The sequence below is a fragment of the Cygnus atratus genome, chromosome 4 (genome assembly GCF_013377495.2).
Source record: "Cygnus atratus isolate AKBS03 ecotype Queensland, Australia chromosome 4, CAtr_DNAZoo_HiC_assembly, whole genome shotgun sequence".
Classification (NCBI taxonomy): Eukaryota; Metazoa; Chordata; class Aves; order Anseriformes; family Anatidae; genus Cygnus; species Cygnus atratus.
This window is the reverse complement of record NC_066365.1, coordinates 5,829,283-5,852,224: the sequence shown is the minus strand read 5'-3', so window position 1 is coordinate 5,852,224 and position 22,942 is coordinate 5,829,283. Positions and strand designations below refer to the sequence as shown.

The 22,942-nt window shown below is 41.3% G+C and overlaps 1 protein-coding gene across 1 annotated transcript in view; it reads left to right on the top strand.

Annotated features, from left to right (window-relative positions):
- The window catches only part of TET2 (tet methylcytosine dioxygenase 2), a 72,947-nt gene extending 53,846 nt beyond the window's left edge, over positions 1-19,101 (top strand). Inside the window, exons 3-10 of the mRNA XM_035540101.2 lie at positions 361-451; positions 4,002-4,095; positions 5,232-5,440; positions 6,230-6,380; positions 8,541-8,630; positions 11,186-11,323; positions 12,697-13,057; positions 14,382-19,101. Coding sequence (XP_035395994.1) covers positions 361-451; positions 4,002-4,095; positions 5,232-5,440; positions 6,230-6,380; positions 8,541-8,630; positions 11,186-11,323; positions 12,697-13,057; positions 14,382-15,787 — 2,540 coding nt within the window. The 3' untranslated portion in view covers positions 15,788-19,101. The remainder of the gene's footprint in view (positions 1-360; positions 452-4,001; positions 4,096-5,231; positions 5,441-6,229; positions 6,381-8,540; positions 8,631-11,185; positions 11,324-12,696; positions 13,058-14,381) is intronic.
- Positions 19,102-22,942: the final 3,841 nt, after the last annotated feature.

Genomic DNA, 22,942 nt, shown 5'->3' with positions numbered 1-22,942 from the left:
GTATCCCATTTATCCTCCTTTCTAGATATTGGGAGAGGAGGAAGTGGGAGAAAGAGAAACAATCATTCAGTGATAACGGGAAAATGCCTTTTGAATTTCAGTGTAAAGCCCGAGATGTGAAACAACTGTTTGTGCTAGCAAAAAGCACACAGTCCATATCATGGCTATTTGCAGAATTAGCCACGTGCTTTGCATGTTTTCTACATATTTCATGGGCGTACTTTAAGACATAAGTGTATGAAAACTGACCCAAGACCCAACAGCAGTATTCTAACCAGCTAGATGTAAGTTTTGCAATGTGACTTTTTTACGTTAAAGAATTAAGCTTCAAAGTAATAACTTTTATTTTGTTTTAAACAGAGCAAATTATTGAAAAAGATGAAGGTCCATTTTATACCCATCTAGGAGCCGGTCCTAATGTGGCAGCTATTAGAGAAATCATGGAAGAAAGGTAATTAGTGCAAAGGCACAGGGCAGATTAACGTTTATCCTTTTGTGGATGTCAGAATTTTTCCAGCTTTTGCACATAAAGAAATAAACAATTGCAAATCAAGTAATTACTTGTAGGCTTAGCTCCCCCCGTGTTGCCAACATGACGCGCTGTGCTATTCACCAGAGAGTCACAATATTTGACAGGGCTAATAGTCAGCTGGCTGGCACAGGCTGCGCGCTTTGAGACCGACGCCAGCAAACCGGAGCAGGAACAAGTATTCACCAGGCTGCCAAGCAAGGCAAGGCAGCTGGCAATGGCTCTCAGAGCAGGCATGGACCTGGTGTTCCCTCTGCATACAAGGATGCCAAGGTGGGAGGAGGACAGAGGGCAGAATACCAGACTCCAAAATTATCTCTCTCCTTCCCGCCCGCCAATTATTAAGTATATAGTACAACCCTAAAGGACTAAACCTAACTCAGTCACTTCCAGAGGTGTGGAACAAGGCTACTAGATAGGATTTCAGCCCAAGAATCAAGAATTAGGTTTGTGACAAAACATCCCTCTCCCTCGGAGCATTGCACAAAACCAGCCTTATCTCAGCTGTGGATATTCCTGCATTGCGTTGCATCCTGTAATGTATATGTCAACCAAAGTCAAACCCAACAAGGGATTCCGAATGGTTCAGAATGGATATGTGATCTACACTATTTAGAAAAATGTAAAAGTGCAAAATCCACCAGCATTTCTAAGATATGAATTAAAAACTCTTCACACAAAAGTGACTTTGGCACTGTGGATTCTGCATTACTTGTAGGTTTTGGAAAGCATGGACAGTAAATGCCAGGTTTTTAGTGGTATCTGGGAATTCAGTTCCCTTCTGAACAAACAAGCAAACAAAAGCTCCCCAGTAAGTCTGAGACAGATGGGAATTTGATTTGTTAATACCTTAAAACTCTGAACACCAAAAGCAAATAGGTGTCTGTGCAGCGCTCGTCTTGAGCTAAGGAGAACGGTTTCTCAGCAGGGTCTGCTAGCTTGTGCTCATCACTGCACGGCCATGGACCATTAATAGCATATTAAATCCTTAGGATTATCTCTAAGTGATTAGTACTAAGGTCCTTTCTCTTAGCACCTCCTTCCCTGTAACTCCTGGGCAGGGCTTGCCCCACTACTTGTTTTCAGCTTTGTGAGCAGCTCAAATGCATGTAAGCTGCACAAATCAGCTGCTTCTTGGGAAGGGAGAGTGAACGCTGACCCTCCTGAGAAGCTTCTTACAATTTACCTCCAAGGCTCTAGTTGACTGTTTAATTCTTTAATATTCACAAATAGTACATGAAACAGGAAAGTCATTTGTGTCATCATGTCAATTATTAGAGATGAAACTTTTTTCATTCCTTGACTTAGGAACATGATTTTCCATCCTTAATACCGACCTTGTCTTTTTTTCCTTTTCCCGTCCCATTAATTTCATTTTATGTTGGCAGAAGGAAATCCTGAGAGATTACAGATAACATACGTATAGGCAGCCAGGTTCAGCAGAGTCTAACAGAAACTGCTTGAACAATGGCAAGCTTACAACTGTTCATATTGCATGAACTGTGTGATCCCAGGACAGAAGAACTCCAGAGCTCCTTCTTGTTAGCTAATTTTGTATCCCTAAGAAAAAAAAAACACTCTAAAGAAATTCTCAAGCACGTGTGTACAGTTGGTGACATTAATCACAACCTAAGCACTTTTAAACTATCTTCCCATGAACATGAATTGACTTTTAAGGTATTAGCACTGCCAAACAAACCAGGATTTGAATTGGTACTGATAGTTGATATTTTAGCTACCCTAGTTTCTTGCAGAATCCATGGTGGATACATATTTTTTTTACCTCTTCCTTCTCCCAGTCCCTACTTCATGCTCAGTGAATTTTGCTCCCATTTTGAAGCCAGTGAGCTCTGGACTGAAAGCAAGCATGACAAACATCAGGCACAAATTCTTCTGTGACACTTGAAGAGATGTGAGACAAAGTCCATTTCATTTGCAGTGCTCAAGATAGATTGATAGTGGCATCCACACAGTTGTCCTGCAATCCAGATCAGCAGACTGATAGAAAATGTTAAGATTGAAAAATGTTTATGTGGCTAATTAAAGAAACAAATGTATACTAACATCCAAGACTAAGTAGGAAAAAGTGATCTAACAGTTGCCTGCAGAACATGTGTAGTACGACCTGATTTTATTTGTATAATTTCCTGTGACACTGAAATTTCACAATGAGATCACATCTAAAAGTATTTTTCATTTCCTTTACATGACAGAAGTTTTAAATATAAGTAATTTGCTCTTAAATATGTCACCAAGATTTTAGTGCAAAAACAAGAGGGATGAAAGGTCAAAAGTTCTCAAAGCAGCTTTAAATGGCTGTGTAACACGAAGGAACTATCTTGATTGCTCCATAGGTAACAGGCAAAAAGCAGGAACATTGTGACTTAGTCCCCATGCTTGGTTATATATATAAAAAAAAAAGCAACACCAATGAGAGCAGCAGATACACGAAAGGGAGCTGGAGGTGGAATTTGCCCAGTCCCTGAAACGCAGCCAAGTCAGCACCGAAGCTGGATCTGCAACTTTGCAGCCACTGAGGTCTCTAACACGCAGGCTTCGAGCAGCAGCCTCACCTCAGCCCCGGCACGCTCTTGGCTCAGCAGGTGGGCACCCCCAGCTGCAGCAGCCCTGGGGCGAGAATAAGCTCAGAAAAAGCTCAACAGGTCTGATGCTTGCTGTTAATTCAAGACTTGCTTCACTTAGCATTTGCCATATATTTCCACCTGGTCCATCAGAGGACATAGGAAGTGGATCTCATTTGTTCTGAACAGCTCTGGGGCTCAGTTCTGCCCTGACTGCATCATCACCTCGACTGAATGCTACAGCAGGAGTCGAGCTTGCCTGCCTTTATCCCAAAAAGACACACAAATGGCATCATTTGAGGGCACCTCGTGATCCTAATTCAGTATAGAAGTCTGGCAGAAGTAAATAAGTAACAATTTATGACCGGATGATAAAGTAAAGGAAATAGATATGAAGCAAATTAATCATGGCTTAACTGATTCACACTGTATCTAAGCGAGAAACAAGCACAGAAAATTAATAGAGTGACTACTGCATACCAGCTGTTCCTTGACAACTTAATTATATAAATTTCAGAATGATAACTTAAAATTTAAGCCAGAAATTACAGAAAAATGTAAGTTTCCTTCCCAAAACAGAGAGACTTCAAGTCCACTTTTCAAAATGTCATCTATAACAACTTCTCTAGAGAAACAGTTAAAAGGTTTGGGGATATTAATGTGTTACAGATAATTTTCACTCCGCTGTGATGTACTAAAGCCATTTGCCTCTTTTAACATATTAATTCGGCACCATAATAAAATCAGCCAGATAAACTGCATTGCACACCCTTCCCTGTAATTCCTAGTATTTATTTTTTAAGATAAGACCGGTGAATGTACTCCATCTTTTAAGTGTTTGTGCAGAACCAAATGAATCTGCTTATTGTACGTGTTTTTGTTTGTTTAAGATTTGGACAGAAGGGTAAAGCTATAAGGATTGAGAGGGTGGTCTACACTGGGAAAGAAGGCAAAAGTTCTCAAGGATGTCCTATTGCTAAATGGGTAAGTGATGTCCACAAACGTTAATGCTAATCTAGGTCAGTGTGATGGTTCCTGTACGCAGCCAGCAGTGACGTCCTTCTGTTAGTTGACACTGGGGAACTTAAAATAGCTCACCACAGGGCGCCCGCAGCCCGTTCCCACCACTATCTCTCACACTGCATTTACTTGAGCTGCATGGAAAACAGCAAGAATAAAATTTGGCCTGAAGGTATGAAAACCTGAGAAGGAAGGCAGTTAAACTTAGATTTAAGATCCATGACTCCAGCCATTCTCTCTGCTGTTTAATTTTACCTACAAATAAGTGCAGGAAGTACACCACGGTGATGTTTTTAAAACGCACTCCCAGTTGGAGAGAGGTATTAGTACACCCTCTTAGCAAACACTGCCTTACTTTGGCACAAAGTACTGAGTGGTTTGGGTAGGCTGGGGAAAGACGGGATGAGGAAAAACTGATATATGATTATAAGTGTTTATGCATGCCATACTGCACCTTTGTACAGAAATACCCACAGTAGCACAAGCACTGAGAAGCAGGGACACTCTTACTTGAGCCGTGTACTGCTTTCCTCTCATTGCCATAACGTTTCTGTGAGTCAGGGCAGGCAAGGCCACAAAACAGAGTGGCTGGTGACAAGATTAGCTGTTTAAGCATGGCAGGAAAAGGGAGAGAGCTCCCTTGTCAAGCTATTGAGTCTCTTCCTCAGCTGCCTTCCATTCCCCACATGGCTCCTGCATTAAGTGCAGGTGTCCAGCAGCCAGCTCTGCACAGGTAGGCACCTCACTGCTCCGTTCCTTTTGCTTCCTAATCCAGCTTGGTCACTCATACCATAGTGCAGATTCAGGAGAGTATTTCTGCTAAATCAGAGCATGGGGGATACCGTGCACAGCTGGTTTCCACCGCCATGCCATCAGTCAAGACACTCAGAGCTTCATTAAAGGGAAGAGGTTCATGCCCTGGCCCCTATCAGTAGAGGGGAAGAATGGTGCAAGTTGCCAGAAACAAAGAGGAAGAGGGAAATAGAAGTAACCTCCCCCCACGCACACTAGTGCTGAGGTTTCCTATTCTCTTACTCTTCACATTAAGAAATGCATTGTTTGTGTTGGGGCTCTGGGGGTGTGTGTTGCTGTGCATGCAGGTAGTCCGCAGAAGCAGTCAGGAAGAAAAGCTACTCTGCTTGGTGCGCGAGCGAGCGGGCCACACGTGCGAGACGGCGGTGATCGTGATTCTCATCCTGGTCTGGGAGGGAATCCCGACAAGCCTGGCCGACAAGCTGTATTCTGAACTCACCGACACCCTGAGAAAGTATGGCACGCTCACGAACCGGCGGTGTGCCCTGAATGAAGAGTAAGTGACACAAAGGGTTTGCTTCAGCTGGGGACCTGGCATCTCCACTTGCTCTTTTCCCATAAACGCACATACCTTCCCAACCGTTTCAGACAGTCAGAAAACCCACAAACCTTTTGAGGAGAGCAAAGCAAATGTTGTTAAAAAGTAGGGAAAAAACATCTTCCCAGAGTTGTGAAGCCTCGCTGTGTATTTAAAGGAAGATGATTTAAAAGAAGATCGCAGCTGGGCCCAGGAAAGCAGACACCTTGAAATGAAAACTAGGTGCACTAAATCATACCGTATGCCTACAGAAGCTAGCCTGAATCTAAAGAAATTACACTCTTTTTTTCCATGTCTTTCTGACAGCAAGGAACATTTAGATCAAAATAACTTAGCTATCACTGCATTTTACATGCTTTGGCTTCGTGGGTACAGTCGTATTTCGGAAATCTTTGCCAAATGCTTGTCAGAGAGCTCCAGTCTTGCAGTGCCAGCAGCATACGCCCTTTCAGGTACCATTAGTGAACTACCTGTGAAGACTCCATGCAGACATACACTCTTTTGAGCTAACCCAGGTTTCTAAGATAAATATAGGAAACTTGCTTTCCAACCACGCAACTACTCATTGCAATAAATTCCTCTGTTACAATGCGTATGACTCCCTCTTCCATTTCCTCATTATTTACCGATGGAAGAAGATCCAGGACTGGTGGTTCCCTACATCACTGGCAGAATGCCGACACTCGCTGTAGGAGCACCCCGGGGTGACCCTTCTGCTGCTAACAACTGTGTTCTCTTCTTCTTTAGACGGACCTGTGCATGTCAAGGGCTGGACCCTGAAACTTGTGGTGCTTCATTTTCCTTTGGTTGCTCCTGGAGCATGTACTACAATGGTTGTAAGTTTGCCAGAAGCAAGATTCCAAGAAAGTTTAAGCTGATGGGGGATGATCCAAAAGAGGTTGGTGTCCATTTCTAAAATGAAAATGTGCCTCATTTGCAAGGAAATGTTTTCTGTCACTCTGCAAATAAGAGATCCAGTGCAAGAGAGCAGGGGGGCAGAGCCCTGCTTGAGTCGCACACATGTAGGGCCATTAAATAACTGCCAGGCAGAGCTGATTGATTCCAGTCACTGAGCCAGCTGAATTGACTGTCCAAATTCTGACAGCTGGTAAAAGCCCTGAGACTTGAAACCATGTTTGCAGGCTTTCACAATTAGAAGAAAGGGCACGGCCTGAATGATTGTGCCCGTGTTAGGCCTGCAATCGGGCATTCCCCAGTGGCAGAGTGGAAGGTTTACCAGCTGAAGGCGTATAACATTGCAACTGGGAACCAGAGCAGACTGCACGGAGACTAATGTGGCGAAACTCTGAGAGTACAATAGGAATAAGAGGATAGGAAGCCTCGTTCTACATACAGTCTTGCCCCACTGATAGTTTCCAGACCGGGCTCTGTGTTACAGCAAACTGGCAACCATTTAAAACGAGTCAGAGTAAAACTGCATTGACCTTAGCTTGGACACAGGGTATCTCTGAAGGTATGATTGCAGCGAGTCCTGGACGCCTCCAGTTATTCATGTGTCTGGGAGGCTCTAATGGCCTAGCTTGGTTTTTGGCATGCACGTGCAAATTTAGTCCCCAGTCTGCTGCTCATATACTGATGCATAGGTCCAGAGCTTTCACTATATTCTGGGATCTTACACAAACCCAAACATTTCTTGTACATGATCAGAGAGTCAGGCATGCCCGCATGCTATGGCCTGTGCTGAAAATAGCACACTTTATTTAGAATATCATCATAATTACCATATAGTTTTTCCTCCCTGCTGCTCCTCTGTGTCCCCCAGAATTACAAAATAGCTCTCCTTCAATCATATTGTGGTACAAAGCCTTCTTTATCATAGCTGCAATCCTAAACCCCCTGAATTTTCTAAGCTGGATACCTGGCCGGAGCTCACCAGGGCACTCTTCCAACTTGCATTCCTGGATTTGCTTCCATGCAAGCCAGAGCTGGGCAGAGAGGATGGTTCTACCCTCCAGTCCTGTTCCCGAAGGCAGGGGCACACATCCAGACAAGGGTCTCATAGCATAGACTCGGTTTATAGGTGATACAGACAACACAAATAGGATCCTCACCAATAAATGCTCAAAGTTATGCTTACAAATGGTAACCTGCAGGCCATACAAAAGGTCACAGCAAGATGTTCTCTGACAATTTCACAGTGTCATTTTGGAGTCCCAAATTTCAGTTTTAGGAGGAGATACAAAACTTTAATGTACCAAACGTCTCTCTGTCAAACCCATAGGTTTTTCACACCTTCATGAAATATACAAACTCCTAAAAGCAAGTACACCGCTCCATTATACCACCGTTCTCTGTGTATTTGAAATGAAAAATAAGGGCCTCGTATAAGCAAGGTCTTGAATTTGGAATTCTCTTCCTGAGAGGATGGGGAGCAACTCTGGAGTGTGTTACTGGAGTACTTCATTTTTAAAGAGCCCTTCATTTTGAGAGCATGTACATCTCCTTACTGAAAGATGAAATGTGGTCACTCCTACCTGCATAGCACCAACTCCTAGGCATGTCCACAATTCTTGATTGCTTAAGGATTGGGAACTTTTTGAAGTCTGATGTATTACAATAATTTTAAATTGCTGCATGAAAAGACAATTTAAATATGTTGAAGTGCTGTTATCACAGTGTGTAAAACCCTTAAATTAGCCAGATTTACTTCATGGAGCATTCAGATATTATTTCTCTCAAGCTTTCTAAAGAGTATTATTTTCCCAAAACTCCAGTAGAGAAAATAATGAGGGTCATCATGCTTGGACCTAAAACATCTTCATATCGAAAAATTATAAATTCTTTTTAATATAAACCAAATTAAGATTATAGTCTGTGATATCCTCTCACAAGGATCACACTACCCTACTATTACGTCTCTTTCAAGGCTGTGAAACAATATAACTAAAAGGAGATTCACAATAGTTATTGTCTAAACCAGAATGACCACGATTTAGACCTTTACATATCTATCACTGCATTTTAACAGACCGTAACTTTTTAGGTCCATACATACAGTAGGGAAAATGTCATTGAACTCTATTTCATCTGCTAACAGGAAGAAAAACTAGAATCCAATTTGCAGAATCTGTCAACCCTGATGGCGCCCACCTACAAGAAGCTTGCACCCGATGCATACAACAACCAGGTATGGTGGGGGGAAAGGGAACTGGAACAGTCACAGAATCTGATTTTTACCACACTTTCCCCAGTGTTTTATCTTTGAGCCATACCATTCATGTACATTTTGTACCAGCGTTCCTTTGACATCAGGCTAAAGACAAATGGAAATCCTCAATGCCACTTAAAATGCTTTCAAAAGTAAAACTAGCAGAATTTTATCCACTAAATAAAGCTAATCTTTTCACCTACATAAACACAACAATATTACCTCACACTTGATCAGAAATCCAGCTTTACAACACAAGGCTTCTGGATTTAGAGTGATTCACCAGCCAAACTAGCAAAACAGCCACAGAGGTGGTTCAAGACTGGTAACAGTGTCATTAGGCAGTGAATTATATTGCACTTGAGTCTTGAAACTACAGTTTCAGTTCTGCTCTCTCAAGTGACAGTTTTCACCAAAGTGGCCATTACAGACATGCTTTTAAAACAAAGCTTCATATTTGAACACGCTCAGCCCTGCATATGCATGCAAGTGCCTGCACCAGCGTTCTTGCACGAGGAGGTGGTGCGTGCAGCTTTCTGTTGGTCAGTATTCACAGGTGCTAGCACATTCAAAGCTGTATGAGGCTCCCAGGTGTGGCTACCTCTCACCTCTATTCCTTCACCAAACACCTTTCAGATATTTGCATCAAAATTTGACGCCGTACCCTTTGAAATATGTTAACTATTGGCCTTCATTTTTGTTGTTCAGGCTTGCTACCATTACAAACACTCACAGAACTTACAGCCTCCTGACTACCAGCACCACTGCAAACTATGACATCTTCTTTCTTTCCTGTTGACAACATTAAGCCCAGTCAAAACACTTACTTGCTGTAGCAATCAGCACAGAACAGATTTTCCACTGTAATGCAAACAGTAAGCTAACATGAAACTCTCCATTTATATTTGCAGTTAAATTCACTCCTTTACTGCGTATTTACTAGCAACTAGACAGGGTAAGCAGGTTTAGTACAGACTGATCCGATTTCACTTACCTGATCAGATAACGCTTGGAGACTCATTATGAAGGAAACTGTGGCTACGTGCCCACTAGCTGTGGTTATCTCTCCAAATATCGTAGAGACATTCTTCAAGAGAAAAAAGGAAGAGGAAGAATTAAAAATGAGGGGGTGGTGAAAAATAAAATGGTTCTTTGCTTGGGTTGCTTTTCTTTTCTCATAAAAGTTCTTCATATAAACCGTAAGCCTGACATTAGCTGAAAATACATACTTTTGCAAGTTTCAACTTTTACCTTAGATAATAAGCAATGTGTATAGCCTGGCCTATTTCAGGACTTCCACACAAACCTTGAATTTGTGGGGAAACAGAGATCAAGCTATTGTCAGTGTCTTCAATGGGAGATGAGCAAGACCTAATTTGTATGGCTGCAGTAACAGGTTATAAAAAACCAAAGCTCTAACCAAAGCCAGTCCCCTTTTGAATCATAGAATATCCCAAGCTACGAATCCTGAGAAGAGATTCCAAATTCCAAAGTTTGTTCTAATCCATGTCGGGACTGCAGCAGCATTAATATCTAGAATTGGAAAGCGTCTGTTTATACAACTGGACCCAGCAGAACATTACATACAACCTTTGCAGAGATACATTTTAAACACACCCTTTAAATCTAACCAAATTTTCATGTGGATAACACTTCAAACCACTCTCATTGGATTCCAAAGGAGTCTCCATGTTTCAAGTTTTCTTCTGATTTTTTGTTTTTAGATTCCAGTGAAGTAAATATTCCAAATATTAAAAGCAAAATTACTGTGAGCAAACTAGACATCTTTTTAGTGATCCTGGATCAAGACTTGGCAAAATTTCTAATTTCCCATTAACTTAGAACAGGAATTTCAGCAAAGCATTTTACAAATGGGGTTTCATTTTTGATTTTCTAAATATAATATGAAACTGCCATTTGTGTGAGGCTTGATCTTTCATTACAAAATCCCTTCTTTTTGTGTAAAGTTTATTGTTGCACTATAAACTCTTTTCAAAGCTCCTTAATAATGAGTACATGTATAGAAAATACTGCCTTGACTGAATTATCATTTTGGTCAGGGGTTAGTGCTGCACTAAAGCTAATGAAATAGGCTTTTAGTGTGCCAAAATATTACAAATCAGAAAGCAAATTATTATTTTTCATGAAGTCATTCTGAAGTCAGTTTTCTAAAGTCATTTTCCCTTAATAGCTTGGTATATTTCCAGACTACACAAACACACATCACTCTTACAGTGCCAGACACCAAAACCATGCATTGTATTTGTCATGTAAAAACACAAACCACTGGCAGGGAATCAGAAGTAATATGCACAGAAAAGTATTTCTGGCCAGTTTCACAATCACAGCAGAGACAGAAGGTAACAGGGAAGAAAGCAGCAAGGAATGAAGTAGGCATATAAAACTGCCACAAAATTGCTTGATTTTATTTGCCTTTAAGAGCCGTATGTTACCACGCCGAAGATGTTAGGAGACCTGCCTGTTGTTCAGTGCTAAGCCCGTGTGTTGCAGTGATACCTGTTGCCTGATTGCAGATCGAGTACGAACACAGAGCACCCGAGTGTCGCCTGGGGTTAAAAGAAGGTCGCCCATTCTCCGGGGTCACTGCCTGCCTGGATTTCTGTGCTCATGCTCACAGAGACTTACACAATATGCAGAACGGGAGTACACTGGTAAGTCAGCGATGCACAGAGCCTCCTTATTCCAGCGCTAATTGCATATAGTTAATTCATTATCTTCAGCCTGTTTAAATTTATAATTGCATAACGTAGATTGCTAAAAAAAGAAACGTTAAGCAGTAATTGAGCTAACTTATTACCCCCTACACAATTTTTCATTCAACTGAATGAGACTGATGATGTATTAAAGAAAGGTTTAATATAGAACTGGTAAAAGAGAAACCGTGGAGACAATGGAAGGAAGGTTCCAGCAGGGCTGAAATGCCTGTTTCAGCGTTCCTGGAACAAAATGATTTATATTTGTCGTCTTGAAATTTTTTTTTATAACTACTTTGGATTATATATCTTCTAATAAAATAAAAACAGAAACAGACGACTTCTTTCCATAACTTTCTTCCGAGGAGAGTTTAGAAAGTTGTGGATTTCATTCCTGCTTGGGACGAGAATAAAGTCTGCAAGCCTTGCCACCCTTAGTAATGTACGTGCTCACTTGACCCTTTTCCATTCTGAACTCTTCTGAGCACTGCATTTGCAGCAACACTTCTGTTTAAGATATCAGAAAAACTAGCCTTTTTTTCAATGTGTATTGGATTATTTCTGTTCCCTGCTTATTCTCTCTCTGTGACAATCCAGTAACAACTAAAATTTGCCCTGTTTCCAGGGTCTGACTTAGTTGAAAAGCCAACCACGACCAATCAAATACATATTCCTAGTTGAGCTTTCTTCCTAAGATTGGCTGATTCAATGATTCTGCCACAGAGTACGTCTGTATCAGCATCTTCTTCTCCACTGAGATACTCCCAATGCCTGTTTTAGCTGGAGCTAACACAATGAGCATGCTACAAGACACAACAGGACCCTCCTGAAATCTTCATGCACGTTAACATGACTTGCTCCTTTGCAAAGTGCTGGAACCTGCCATTGTAAGGGGGTGTGAAATACAATGGCAGTATATTCCTCACTACTTCAAATAGGTACCTGGCTAATAATCTAGCATAGCAAAATCTTCAGTTGGGTACAAAGTCCCAGTTCTCACTGTTTTAGCTCCCTGCCCATGCAGTGCTATGGACCACACAGTTTATTTCACTTTAGGTGATATCCAACTATACTGCTCATTTCAGTACAGGTACAAGAAACATAGATGTATATACTTTGTGTTTCTATTTACACTGTCCAACAGAGCAATGGAAGAAATGAAATTGCAGACTTCTTGTGATAATGCTTAAACTGAGCAGAAACTTAAAGTTTCCAAGCAACTTTCCAGATGCTGACAGTGTCAGGGCAAGGTAAAACACACAAGCTAGTATTTCAGGCAACTTCTTCTCAGACTGGTTTGAGAGAGTTACTCTAACACACCTTTCTGACAGGTTTGCACACTAACTAGAGAAGACAATCGTGAAATTGGCCAAACACCTGAAGATGAGCAGCTCCACGTGCTCCCGTTATACAAAGTCTCTGATGTGGATGAGTTTGGAAGCGCTGAAGGCCAGGAGGAGAAGAAGAGGAATGGCAGCATCCAGGTCCTTACCTCCTTTCGTCGGAAAGTAAGGATGTTAGCAGAGCCTGTTAAGACGTGCCGGCAAAGGAAGCTAGAAGCAAAGAAGGCAGCTGCAGAAAAGCTTTCCTCCTTGGAGAATGGGTCTAGCAAAGCTGAAAGAGACAAGTCTGCTGCAGCACGCAACAAGCAAGGCAACTCTGAAGCGGCAGGTCATGCAAAGCAGCTAGCAGGTAAACACATGAGTCTGATCAGGATCTTTATCAAGCGGTAAGCTTCCTAGAAACTGAGGCCATTTACAATGAGTCTCTAAAAAAACATTTTTCACAGCACAAGAACATTTTAAACAAAAAGCAAAGAGAATTCTTGAATGTAAATATCAATATTGTATGTTTATAAATACTAGAATGCCAAACTGTGGTCAACTCTGGAGAAGCAAAAAAAAAAAAAAAAAAAAAAAGCCATGAGAAATCCATGACTGGATAGTTAACACCTGTAGAAGTCAGGTGCTTCTACAAACTCAATGTATTGCAAAGTACCTTTAAAAGACTACTGGTGCTAGGAGCTATGAAGAGAAGTGTGTGATGTTGCTGCTGAAGAAAAAGTGACCTGCACATCACTCACTGTCTGCCACTGTTGCAGAGAACATCATAATCTGAGTGGATTCTAGCCCAGCCTCTTTACCACTATATATACAAATACTCTGCTTCAAGACCAAAAGCAGAGCAGAGGTTTTTCCATAGTGGAGTAAGAGTTTAAAAATCCATTTAACAATCCCTGACAGTTCTCATCAGTAGATTTAGAATCCTGGGCAAAGGAGTTCCTCCCTCTCATGACTATTTTATTGTTACAGCAGCTTCCACAGACAGGAATAAAGCGATACCTCCAAGGCTGCCCAAAAGGTCACCGAGATACCTATGAATAGAAGTCAGCTGTCCTGTGACCCAGGCTGGGGCTCTAACCATTAAACTATGCCATTGCACTTTAATGAATGATGGCTTTTCCCTTGTGTCTTCAATTAATCTCACTTGGTACTGAAATGTTCTCTCTATCAGTGAATGTCACCTTTGTTATTTTATTTATTTTTTTAACATTAAGCTAGGTCCATTTTTCTGAGGCAGTTCTATAAATATAGATGTAGCAGAATTTATTTGTTTATTCTCAGGGAAAAGAAGGTCACCTTGTGCGACCTTTTTGGGAGGCTTTTTGGGAGCACTTCGATGCTCCATTTCATGGACTACTTAAATGATGATTCAACTCTTTGGACTTTGTGCATGTGACTCTGAACAGATTGCACTGTCCTCTCTTCCCCGTTGCTGCTAGCATCTGATCTCGCTGGATGCACGCCAAGAAGGAAAAGTAGCCTTAGTATTTATTCAGCTTCTTAAAGCCTGGCATTTGAGATATGAGAAAGGGAACCTCTGTTAATGTATCATATGATAGACTTTTCTTAGAAAACTCATAGATACATATCATAAGGAATCTATAAAGTATGCATTTTAAAAAAGAAAAAAAAAAGAAAAAAGCTCGCTTGTTCTTTTCTTTTCACGTCTACAGATCTTTTACGCCTTTCAGGACCAGCCTCACAACAACAGCAGCAACATCCCCAGCGCACTCTCCCTAACAGCTCTCAGTCAAATCCTATTAACTCTTACTCGGGTTCAGGTTCTGCAAATCTGTATGTAAGGTTGCCTAATCCAGCTGGTGGTTATCCAAGCTCTTCATACACTTCAGATCCCTATGGAGGGTCCAGTCCCATGAACCTTTACACCACCTCATCACAGCCTGCGGGGTCTTATTTGAATTCTTCCAGTCCCATGAACCCTTATTCAGGATCGTTAAGTCAAAATAACCAGTATCCACCGTACCCATGCAATGGAAACATGCCAATGGACAACTGCCCCTCTTACTTGGGCTCCTACCCCTCCCAGCATCAGCACATGGACTTGTATAGCTGTCAGAGCCAAGACCCTATGTCTAAACTAAGCCTGCCACCCATTCAAACATTATACCAGCACAGGTTTGGGAATAACCAGAGTTTTGGTCCCAAATACTTGAATTATGGAAACCAAAATATGCAGGTAGACTCCTTCAGTAATTGCACCATTAGACCAAATGTACACCACGTAGGGTCTTTCTCCTCTTACTCCACCCACGAGGCTGATGGTCATTTTTTGGAGGTAGCCTCAAGGTTAAAATCTAATCTGAGTAATCCAAGCATGGACTATGCCTCCATGAATAAAAACACTGAACATCACCATGTGCAACCCCCTCCACATTTAGCACACGACTACCATCCTGCTCCAAGTATGTTTAGTGGTCCTCCTAATTCGTTGCACCTCCAAAATAAGGATAGCGAAATGATTTCACATGCAGTCAATGGTTTGTCTAGCATGCTTCCAGGTCAAAACCATGATAGGACTACTCCCCAAGGTGGTTTAGATAAAACCGATGTGCTGAATCCTGAAAAAGCAGAGGATCCTGATGAAGTCTGGTCAGATAGTGAACAGAGCTTCCTGGATCCAGAAATTGGAGGAGTGGCAGTTGCTCCATCTCATGGGTCAATTCTCATAGAGTGTGCAAAGCGTGAGCTCCATGCAACGACCCCCCTAAAAAATCCCAACAGGAACCATCCCACCAGAATATCCCTTGTCTTTTACCAGCACAAGAGTATGAACGAGCCAAAACACGGTCTGGCTCTGTGGGAGGCCAAGATGGCTGAGAAGGCAAGAGAGAAAGAAGAGGAATGTGAAAAATACGGTCCAGACTACGTGCCTCAGAAATCTTATGGCAAAAAAGCAAAGCGGGAGCCTGCTGAGCCACATGAACCCTCGGAGCCAACGTACGTGCGCTTCATCAAGTCTCTTGCACAACGGACGCTGTCGGTCACCACAGACTCCACAGTAACAACATCTCCATATGCCTTTACACGGGTTACAGGGCCTTACAACAGATATATCTAACTTCACACCTTCGTTGGTTACCTCATTTGAAAAAAAAAAACAACTCATCAGTAGGGTAGTTCTCGTTTAGGTTTTGGGGAAGGCAAGGGTGGAGGAGAAAACAGTGTTTTTATTAAACTCATCGGTGGAAAAAGCCTCAGCACACCAGCAAAAAGAGGTAATCTCACTAGCGCACTTCTTTTCCACTGGTTTTTAAGTGGTCACAGATGGCATGTAGGAAACAAGACCAAAGCATCCTATGCAAAAACAAAAACAAAACAAAAAGTGTTTCACAATTTACATTTGAAAACACTGGCTCCATTACTGAAAGAGAGAATCTGCAAATGGATTTTTTTTTCTTACAGTTTTGCACATCTGTGACCACTTTTAATGTCATTGAGTTTGCATAGTCATGGAACAGGAGCAAAAAAAAATCCTAAAAAATAATACTGTAGTATTACAACTGCAGGAATCTTAAAATAACATCTGGTGCTGAATCTATGATGTACTGAAATACTGGAATTATGGCTTTTTAACATGCAGTTTTTACTGTAATCTTATTAGTCTCTTGATTTTATTTAACAAAGTAGATACATATAAAACATAATGAATAGACAGCAAAACACTGAATTTGTTTGGATATTCTAAAAACATGGTGCTATCTAAGAGAACGGTGTCTTTATTTTAACAGTCAAACAGTTAATGCCTTTATAACAATTAAAATGTCAATGATGTATTCAAATGTTCTTCAACAACAGGGAGGACCTTTTCATTCATGTATGTATTGAATTTACCTGGTGTTAAAATAAGCTTACTTTTTAACATATGGGAATTACAAAGACCTCTGGATTTTGCTCATCCAGTCAAGTCCTAGAAAAGGACAATAAAATATAGAGAGAGATATTTTTTTTTAAAATAGTGTTTCAAAAGCACTTTGTCTACCTAAGCTTGGCAACTTCAACAATGCTAAGGTACTAAGACATTAAAAAAAAAAAAAAGAGTTTACTTTGATTTTAAAATGCAAAGATAATTTTTTTAAAATAAAAAAAAAAGCTTTTAAATACTTTTGTTTTAGCCATGCATCTGCTAGTGGGCTACATATCCATTTTTAATACAGTCAGTTATGGTAAAAATGGGGCTTACTGGATATAAGGGAATACTTTAGTACACAAAACACATGTTTTTCTGGTGCTCATCTCACACAGCTATACTGTAAACTGTTTTCTACAATTATGACAAGTTCATTGCTCAAATATGTACAGTTTTAAGGAAAGAATTTTATATTAACCACAGGTAATAATTAGCAGCATGCAACAGACTACAACTAGTTAGCTTGGGCTTCTGCTGTTTTTAAAGATCTGTATGCTCTTCAACTATTGAATGGCAGACTGCTTTTGTGTTGATAATTATGTACATTGTGGTGTAAGTCATTTCTCGGTGCAAGTGTCCTCTTTTCCAGGAAGATTGAGCAGACCGATGCCTACACAAGATGAATGAAACAGGGTTAGTTCTGTGTGATTCCGTTGATTAAATAGAAAAAAAAAATAGGCAGCTGGCTTGCTGTGGTGGTTTTAAAACATTAATTTCTATTAAAAAAAGCAGGAGAGTTGTATAGTAAATTAAATTGTAAACAAAACTTTTTTTAACGCAATGCTTTAGTATTTTAGTACTGTAAAAATATTAAATCTATATATATTTGGGTTTTGAGCTGAATTCACATCATGGTGCTACTCAGCCTGCTACAAATATATCATAATGTGAGCTAAAAATACATTAAAAGGTTTGAGTGATGTTCCTACTTGTCATATACCTCAACACTAGTTTGGCAATAGGATATTGAACTGAGTGTGAAAGTTTATATATTGTATACCATCTTTTTTCCCCCAATAGCCTTTGAAAAAAAAACAAAACAAAAAAAAACTCTCTCAATACTTGACATTTTAGCAAGTATAACTTGAACTTCAACTTTTTTTTTTTGGTTCTAAAAATTCAGGGATATTTCAGCTCATGTTCTCCTATGCCAATGTGTCACCTGTGTGTATGTAAAGCTGTTGTAGGTTAAATATATTATTCTTTTGTTTTGTTTTTTCTTTTTTTCTTCAGGGATTTAATGCTTTTCTTTTGAATCCCTTCTCTAATTTTTCTTGTACATGTATTGATGTAACTAAAACTAATTTTGTAAATTCGTTAGCTCTTTTTATTGTAATGAAAGTGTTTAAGAGATTTAGAATGTTTTGCCTGTTTCAAATGAATAAACAAAAGAAAGTAGAATGCACTGAGCTGATTAAAGGGAAAAATGTAAGGCAGGGGTTTGGCAAGTGACTGTTTGCTAGAGTTTTTCAAGTCACTCTCTAAACAAGGCTTCTTGGATACTGTAATAAATAAAATAAAAGTATAAAAAGGTACAGTCTGTACAAGGGCTTCCCTAAACATGCAAACCTCCATGTCCCAGATATATCTTGTGCAATATACTGTAAGATTAAGTTCGGTCAAAAGAAATTTTATCTAACAGAATCACAACCTAACTTGAGTAAATCAAAGGAGGCCTTTGGGTTTAATGGTCAAATATTTATTATGGCAATTTTGTTTTTTTTTTAATTCTCAGTCTGTGACTTTACCCACTGCATTGAAACAAAAGTTTCGCCTTTTTAAAGAAAAATTTAATGATGGTTATGTGTCAGATTAATTAAATCATTTCTAATCTTCATCTTTTGGTGATTATGTTTTAAGTCCTATATTATTCATCTGATCCACAGTAGACGTTTGGTTAACATGCCGTGCACTGTCATTTGCCAAACTGCTGGCAGCAAGAGCAGGAAGCTTAGTTGGTGAATCAGTTATGTATTGTAAATACCCGAACTGTAATTTTTGGTGTACAGAACCCTGCCTCAGTTGGATCGAATGACAAAGCAGACATAAAATTGCTTGTATAGGATTATCAGGTTGACTATAGCCATACTTGAAGATGCTTCTGAGTGGTGTCAACTTTACTTGAATGAATTTTTCATCTTGATTGACGCACAGTGGTATAAAGTTCACTTCTAAAGCTAGTGGTTAACTTGTGTAGGAAACTTTAGCAGTTTGACACTAAGGTAATGAACTTCTGTGTGCATTTTCTATGCTTATGTTCTACTTTTTTTTTTTTTTTACTTTAGTTTCATTCATTTTCATGAAATGTTTGGTATGTCTATAAAAAGAATCTGAGGATGGTTATAAATACTGTAAGTATTGTAATGTAATGCAGGTTATTTGAAAGCTGTTTATTATTATATCATTCCTGATAACGCTGAGATGTGGGTGTTTTTAATAAAATTTATATTTATTTAATGCACTCTAAGTCTGTCCTGGAGAACCTTGTCTTTCCCTGTCACTTTTATCAGTTAGCAACAACAGCAGCGTGCTGAAACTGGACCCCTAGTGCCAACCACAGGCCAGGAGCCCTGTAGGGACCGGATGACAATTACAGGGCTGGGGAAGCTGCTAGCTGTAGAAATTAAAGCTGTTATGAGAAACAGAGGAAACTGCATACTTGAGCAGCCTAGAAATTGAGCGCATTGACTGCTGTATGGGGATAACGCCGTTCCTGAGCTTCAGAAGCAGCAGGAAAGAAGCAGGCCCAAACTTCTCAGCAAAGCATCCACGCACACCACACTGTTTCAGCCCCCCTCTATCTTCCTCGACTGAAAAGCTTAAATGAAACACATCATAGGAGACTCCAAACCAGGAGACCCAGACACCATGCTTATTCCTAGGTCTGCTTTGACTCCAGCCTTTAAAGATTTCGGGCACTACCCAGCACAGGCTACTGCTAAATAAAATCCGTGTCTGAAGTGATGGAGGGAGGCGTTTTTAGGGACAGGAAGAGGCTGTAGAGCATCATCACTGGCTTCTTCCTGGTATCTGTGGACACAGGTGAATGTGGCATACTCACTGCTGGAATTTGCTTACTGCTCAAGTAACAGCCATGGAAACACACCTGGCAGAGGGGAGAGGCAGAACAAGAGGGAGTCTGGGGTTCGGATGGTTTTTTTGGGTGTTTATTTCTACCCATTTATGCATTTTTCAGTTGGTTTCTAATTACTCCAAATGTCAGGATGCTCCAGTGGACAGTATTAAGAAACAAAATGATAAAATAAAATCTCATGTATAATTTAAATCAAACAATCTAGGGAAAAAAAAGCAGTAAGAAATTATGTCTAAACGAATACCAGGACACATGTTCCTGCACTGGCGAGCACTAGACAAAAGCATATTTTCGCAGCCCCTTCTTTTAACTTCAAGGGATATCAGGACAGAAACCTGCAATATCCTCTCCTGTGAGAAGAGGCAGAAATTGCTCTCTCTGTGGCTGCAAAACAGCGCTGCAACAATCAGCACTTTCATGCTTTTCAAGCTTGCTTTTTTAAAGACCCCAGGTCTGCTGTCAACCCCGGTTACCCCATCCATCAATGCTATGCACCTTGGGAAAGCCTCCATGCTCCGTACATTTATATGGCTAAGTGTCTTGGGGAATCAGTGATTTAAAACTCAGAAAAGCTGTGATGTTCACCCCTGGCTCTGGGCATATTCCCAGATGGGAACGTCTCAAGGCAGGCGAACCCACTGCGGCAGCCAAGTGTTGCTCTTTTCTGTGTGCAGGTGCCCTTTAATGCATTAGACAGCTGGAACTGACAGATGCACTAGCTTTAACAAAAGGTCTATCACCCCTTTAGCCTTCCCAGGAAAAAGTCCTGCCATTAATGAACGTTCCCACCGGCTGCCTTTTCACATAAGCAGCTCTCTTCAGTGCAGTTCTTGACAGATCTCGCTTCAGAGGCGCTGCTAACAATGCGTAACCCTCCCTGGTCAAGGCCAAAGTCAAATGGTACCTGCTTAACCATGCTGCTCCCACAAACACGCGCTCTCCCCAGCACGGAGCAGTCTGCTCATGTCTCAGGTGGCTGCGATCAAGGTACCACCTCCGTCAGTCCCCAGACTGCAGGGACTAGCCCTCAGAAATGAGCTGCACCTGGGGGCATGCAGCTGAGCATCCAGCTCCCACAGGTAGCTCCTGCCTTGCTCCTCCTCCTCTTAGTCTTCTGTCTGGCTGTTTCCTGCCTTAACACCTCAGAGACTCAGAAGATGATATATACATTTTTTTTTATGGGAATGACCAAAATGGCTATGACAAGCCAAGCCAGGCGTGAACAAACCCCAGGCAAATTTAAGAGCAACACGTGGTTTGCTCAAAGACACAGAAAGGTAGCCAGCATGGAGGAGTGGGGAAGAAACAAATAAACAAAAGGTTTTACCACTCCAAAATAAATCATCTTACAAGAGAAGGCATGGATTAAGAAGTGGTGGTTTCTCTGCATGCACTTTTTCACCAGTACTTTAAAATACTAATTATGACATTTTAAAAAGCCAAATCTCTCATTCAGGTAGGTCTCAAAGCACGGAAGCAAGACCTTGGATTTAAAGGCAAACCCTGCGCTTTGACACCTAGCCACAAAGCAGAGCTTTTAGAAACACACAATTGGTTTGGTATCTCTCTGCTCAGAAGAGTACAGCAACATGCCTACCTACAGAGCTGCAAGGCAGGGATCTTGGTGACTTGCACACTCACATGACAAGTGTCATGCCAACCTCACTGAAGCTTGCTGACAGTCCAGCATCCACCAATTTTAATGGTGGTGCTCCCACCACATCTCAGCAGTAACTCAACAGTCTGCTGTTTAACTGGCGCAGTAACATTTTTTCCTGAAGAACATGCATCTGTCAAATTTCTGTTACACCCAGCTACACTTACCTAGTGTGGACATAACTAACAATTTTAAGGCATTCAGCAACTGACCATTTTGTCTGAGGACTGACAGCTTTAGCCCCTGCTCCTCCCATGAGCTACAGCAACTGTTCTCCCTCCATCACTGCACCAGACGTTCTGTTTTCCAGCTGAGCTTATGTATTAAGTGGGTCCCTTTACTTCAACCTGTAAATGATTCCCTAAGTTGGTTTAATTAGGGCAAATATTGTACTAGGAGCAATTCTTGCAGAACTCACAAAGAAGTCAATCAGCTCCATGTTTTACTTGCCTCACCTCTGACCTGCAAAGGGAGTAACTGGTATGTATGAAGCAAGCACAGAAAGTGCTGCTGATTAAAAATCCTCCTGTTTAGAGGGAGAGGAAAAAATTTGCACTGGAATAAGAAAGTAACAAACAGGGAGATACCTATTAAAGACCTACTATCCTGCCATCCTTTCTGATCAACAGAGGAAACTGGGGCTTGATGCTGTGTGCTTGACTCACGTACTGAGCCCCAAAGCACTCGAGCCCCTAACAGCATGCTCAGTTCAGCCACCTCGTTATCAGTGGGGTGCCAGCAGCCCCAATCCATGCACGAGCCCCTGTGAGCACAAGAGGGGTGCCCAGATGCCAGCCATCGGGAGAGGAGTCACACACTTCCCACTGTGTGGTATAAACACGTACCCCAAGCCTTTAAGTTCAGACGTTGCCTTATTTTTCACTGCACATGGCTGCCTTCCTTCCAGGTTTGGAGTCTGTCCCTGTTCCTTTCAGATGTAGGAAGGAGCCCTATGGTACCACTTTCCCCCCAGACCATTTTTCCATTAGGCCAGTGCTTTGAGCACTTTGATATTCAGGCCCTCCCTGAGCCGATTCAGAGCATCCAGGATGCAAATGCCTTAAAATATTCTGGCTGTATGTGCAGGCACGTCGCTCCCGTCCTCCCAAAGTTCTTCCATGCCACAAAACACTTCAAATCGTTATACGGCAGAGCGGAGGGAGGGAGGGGGAGCCTGCTGTTCCACTTCATTTTAAGATGGGGTTTAATCCTCAGCATACAAACAGCGTCACTGCTGGAGGAGGCCATGAGAGGGTTCACAGTTTCTTCCTTCACAAGGCAGCCAAGCTAATCAAGGTTAACCTGTTTCTCCCAGTCAGGATTTGCTTCAACTAGCACATTAACCGCTTTGTCTTCCTAGTACTTTACACGAGGAAAACCATTCCAGGGTAAGCACACTTCCTCCTAATGTCATGGAAACACAACTGCATGCTCCTAAGTCACCGCACAAAAGCTGGTCTGGTGCCTGGCAGTAGCAGCTCGCAACTGTGGTTCAGCTTTCTTTTAGCTTCCACCGCATTAGCGAGTGGAACCTTGCTGGATTTTCAGGCATAAT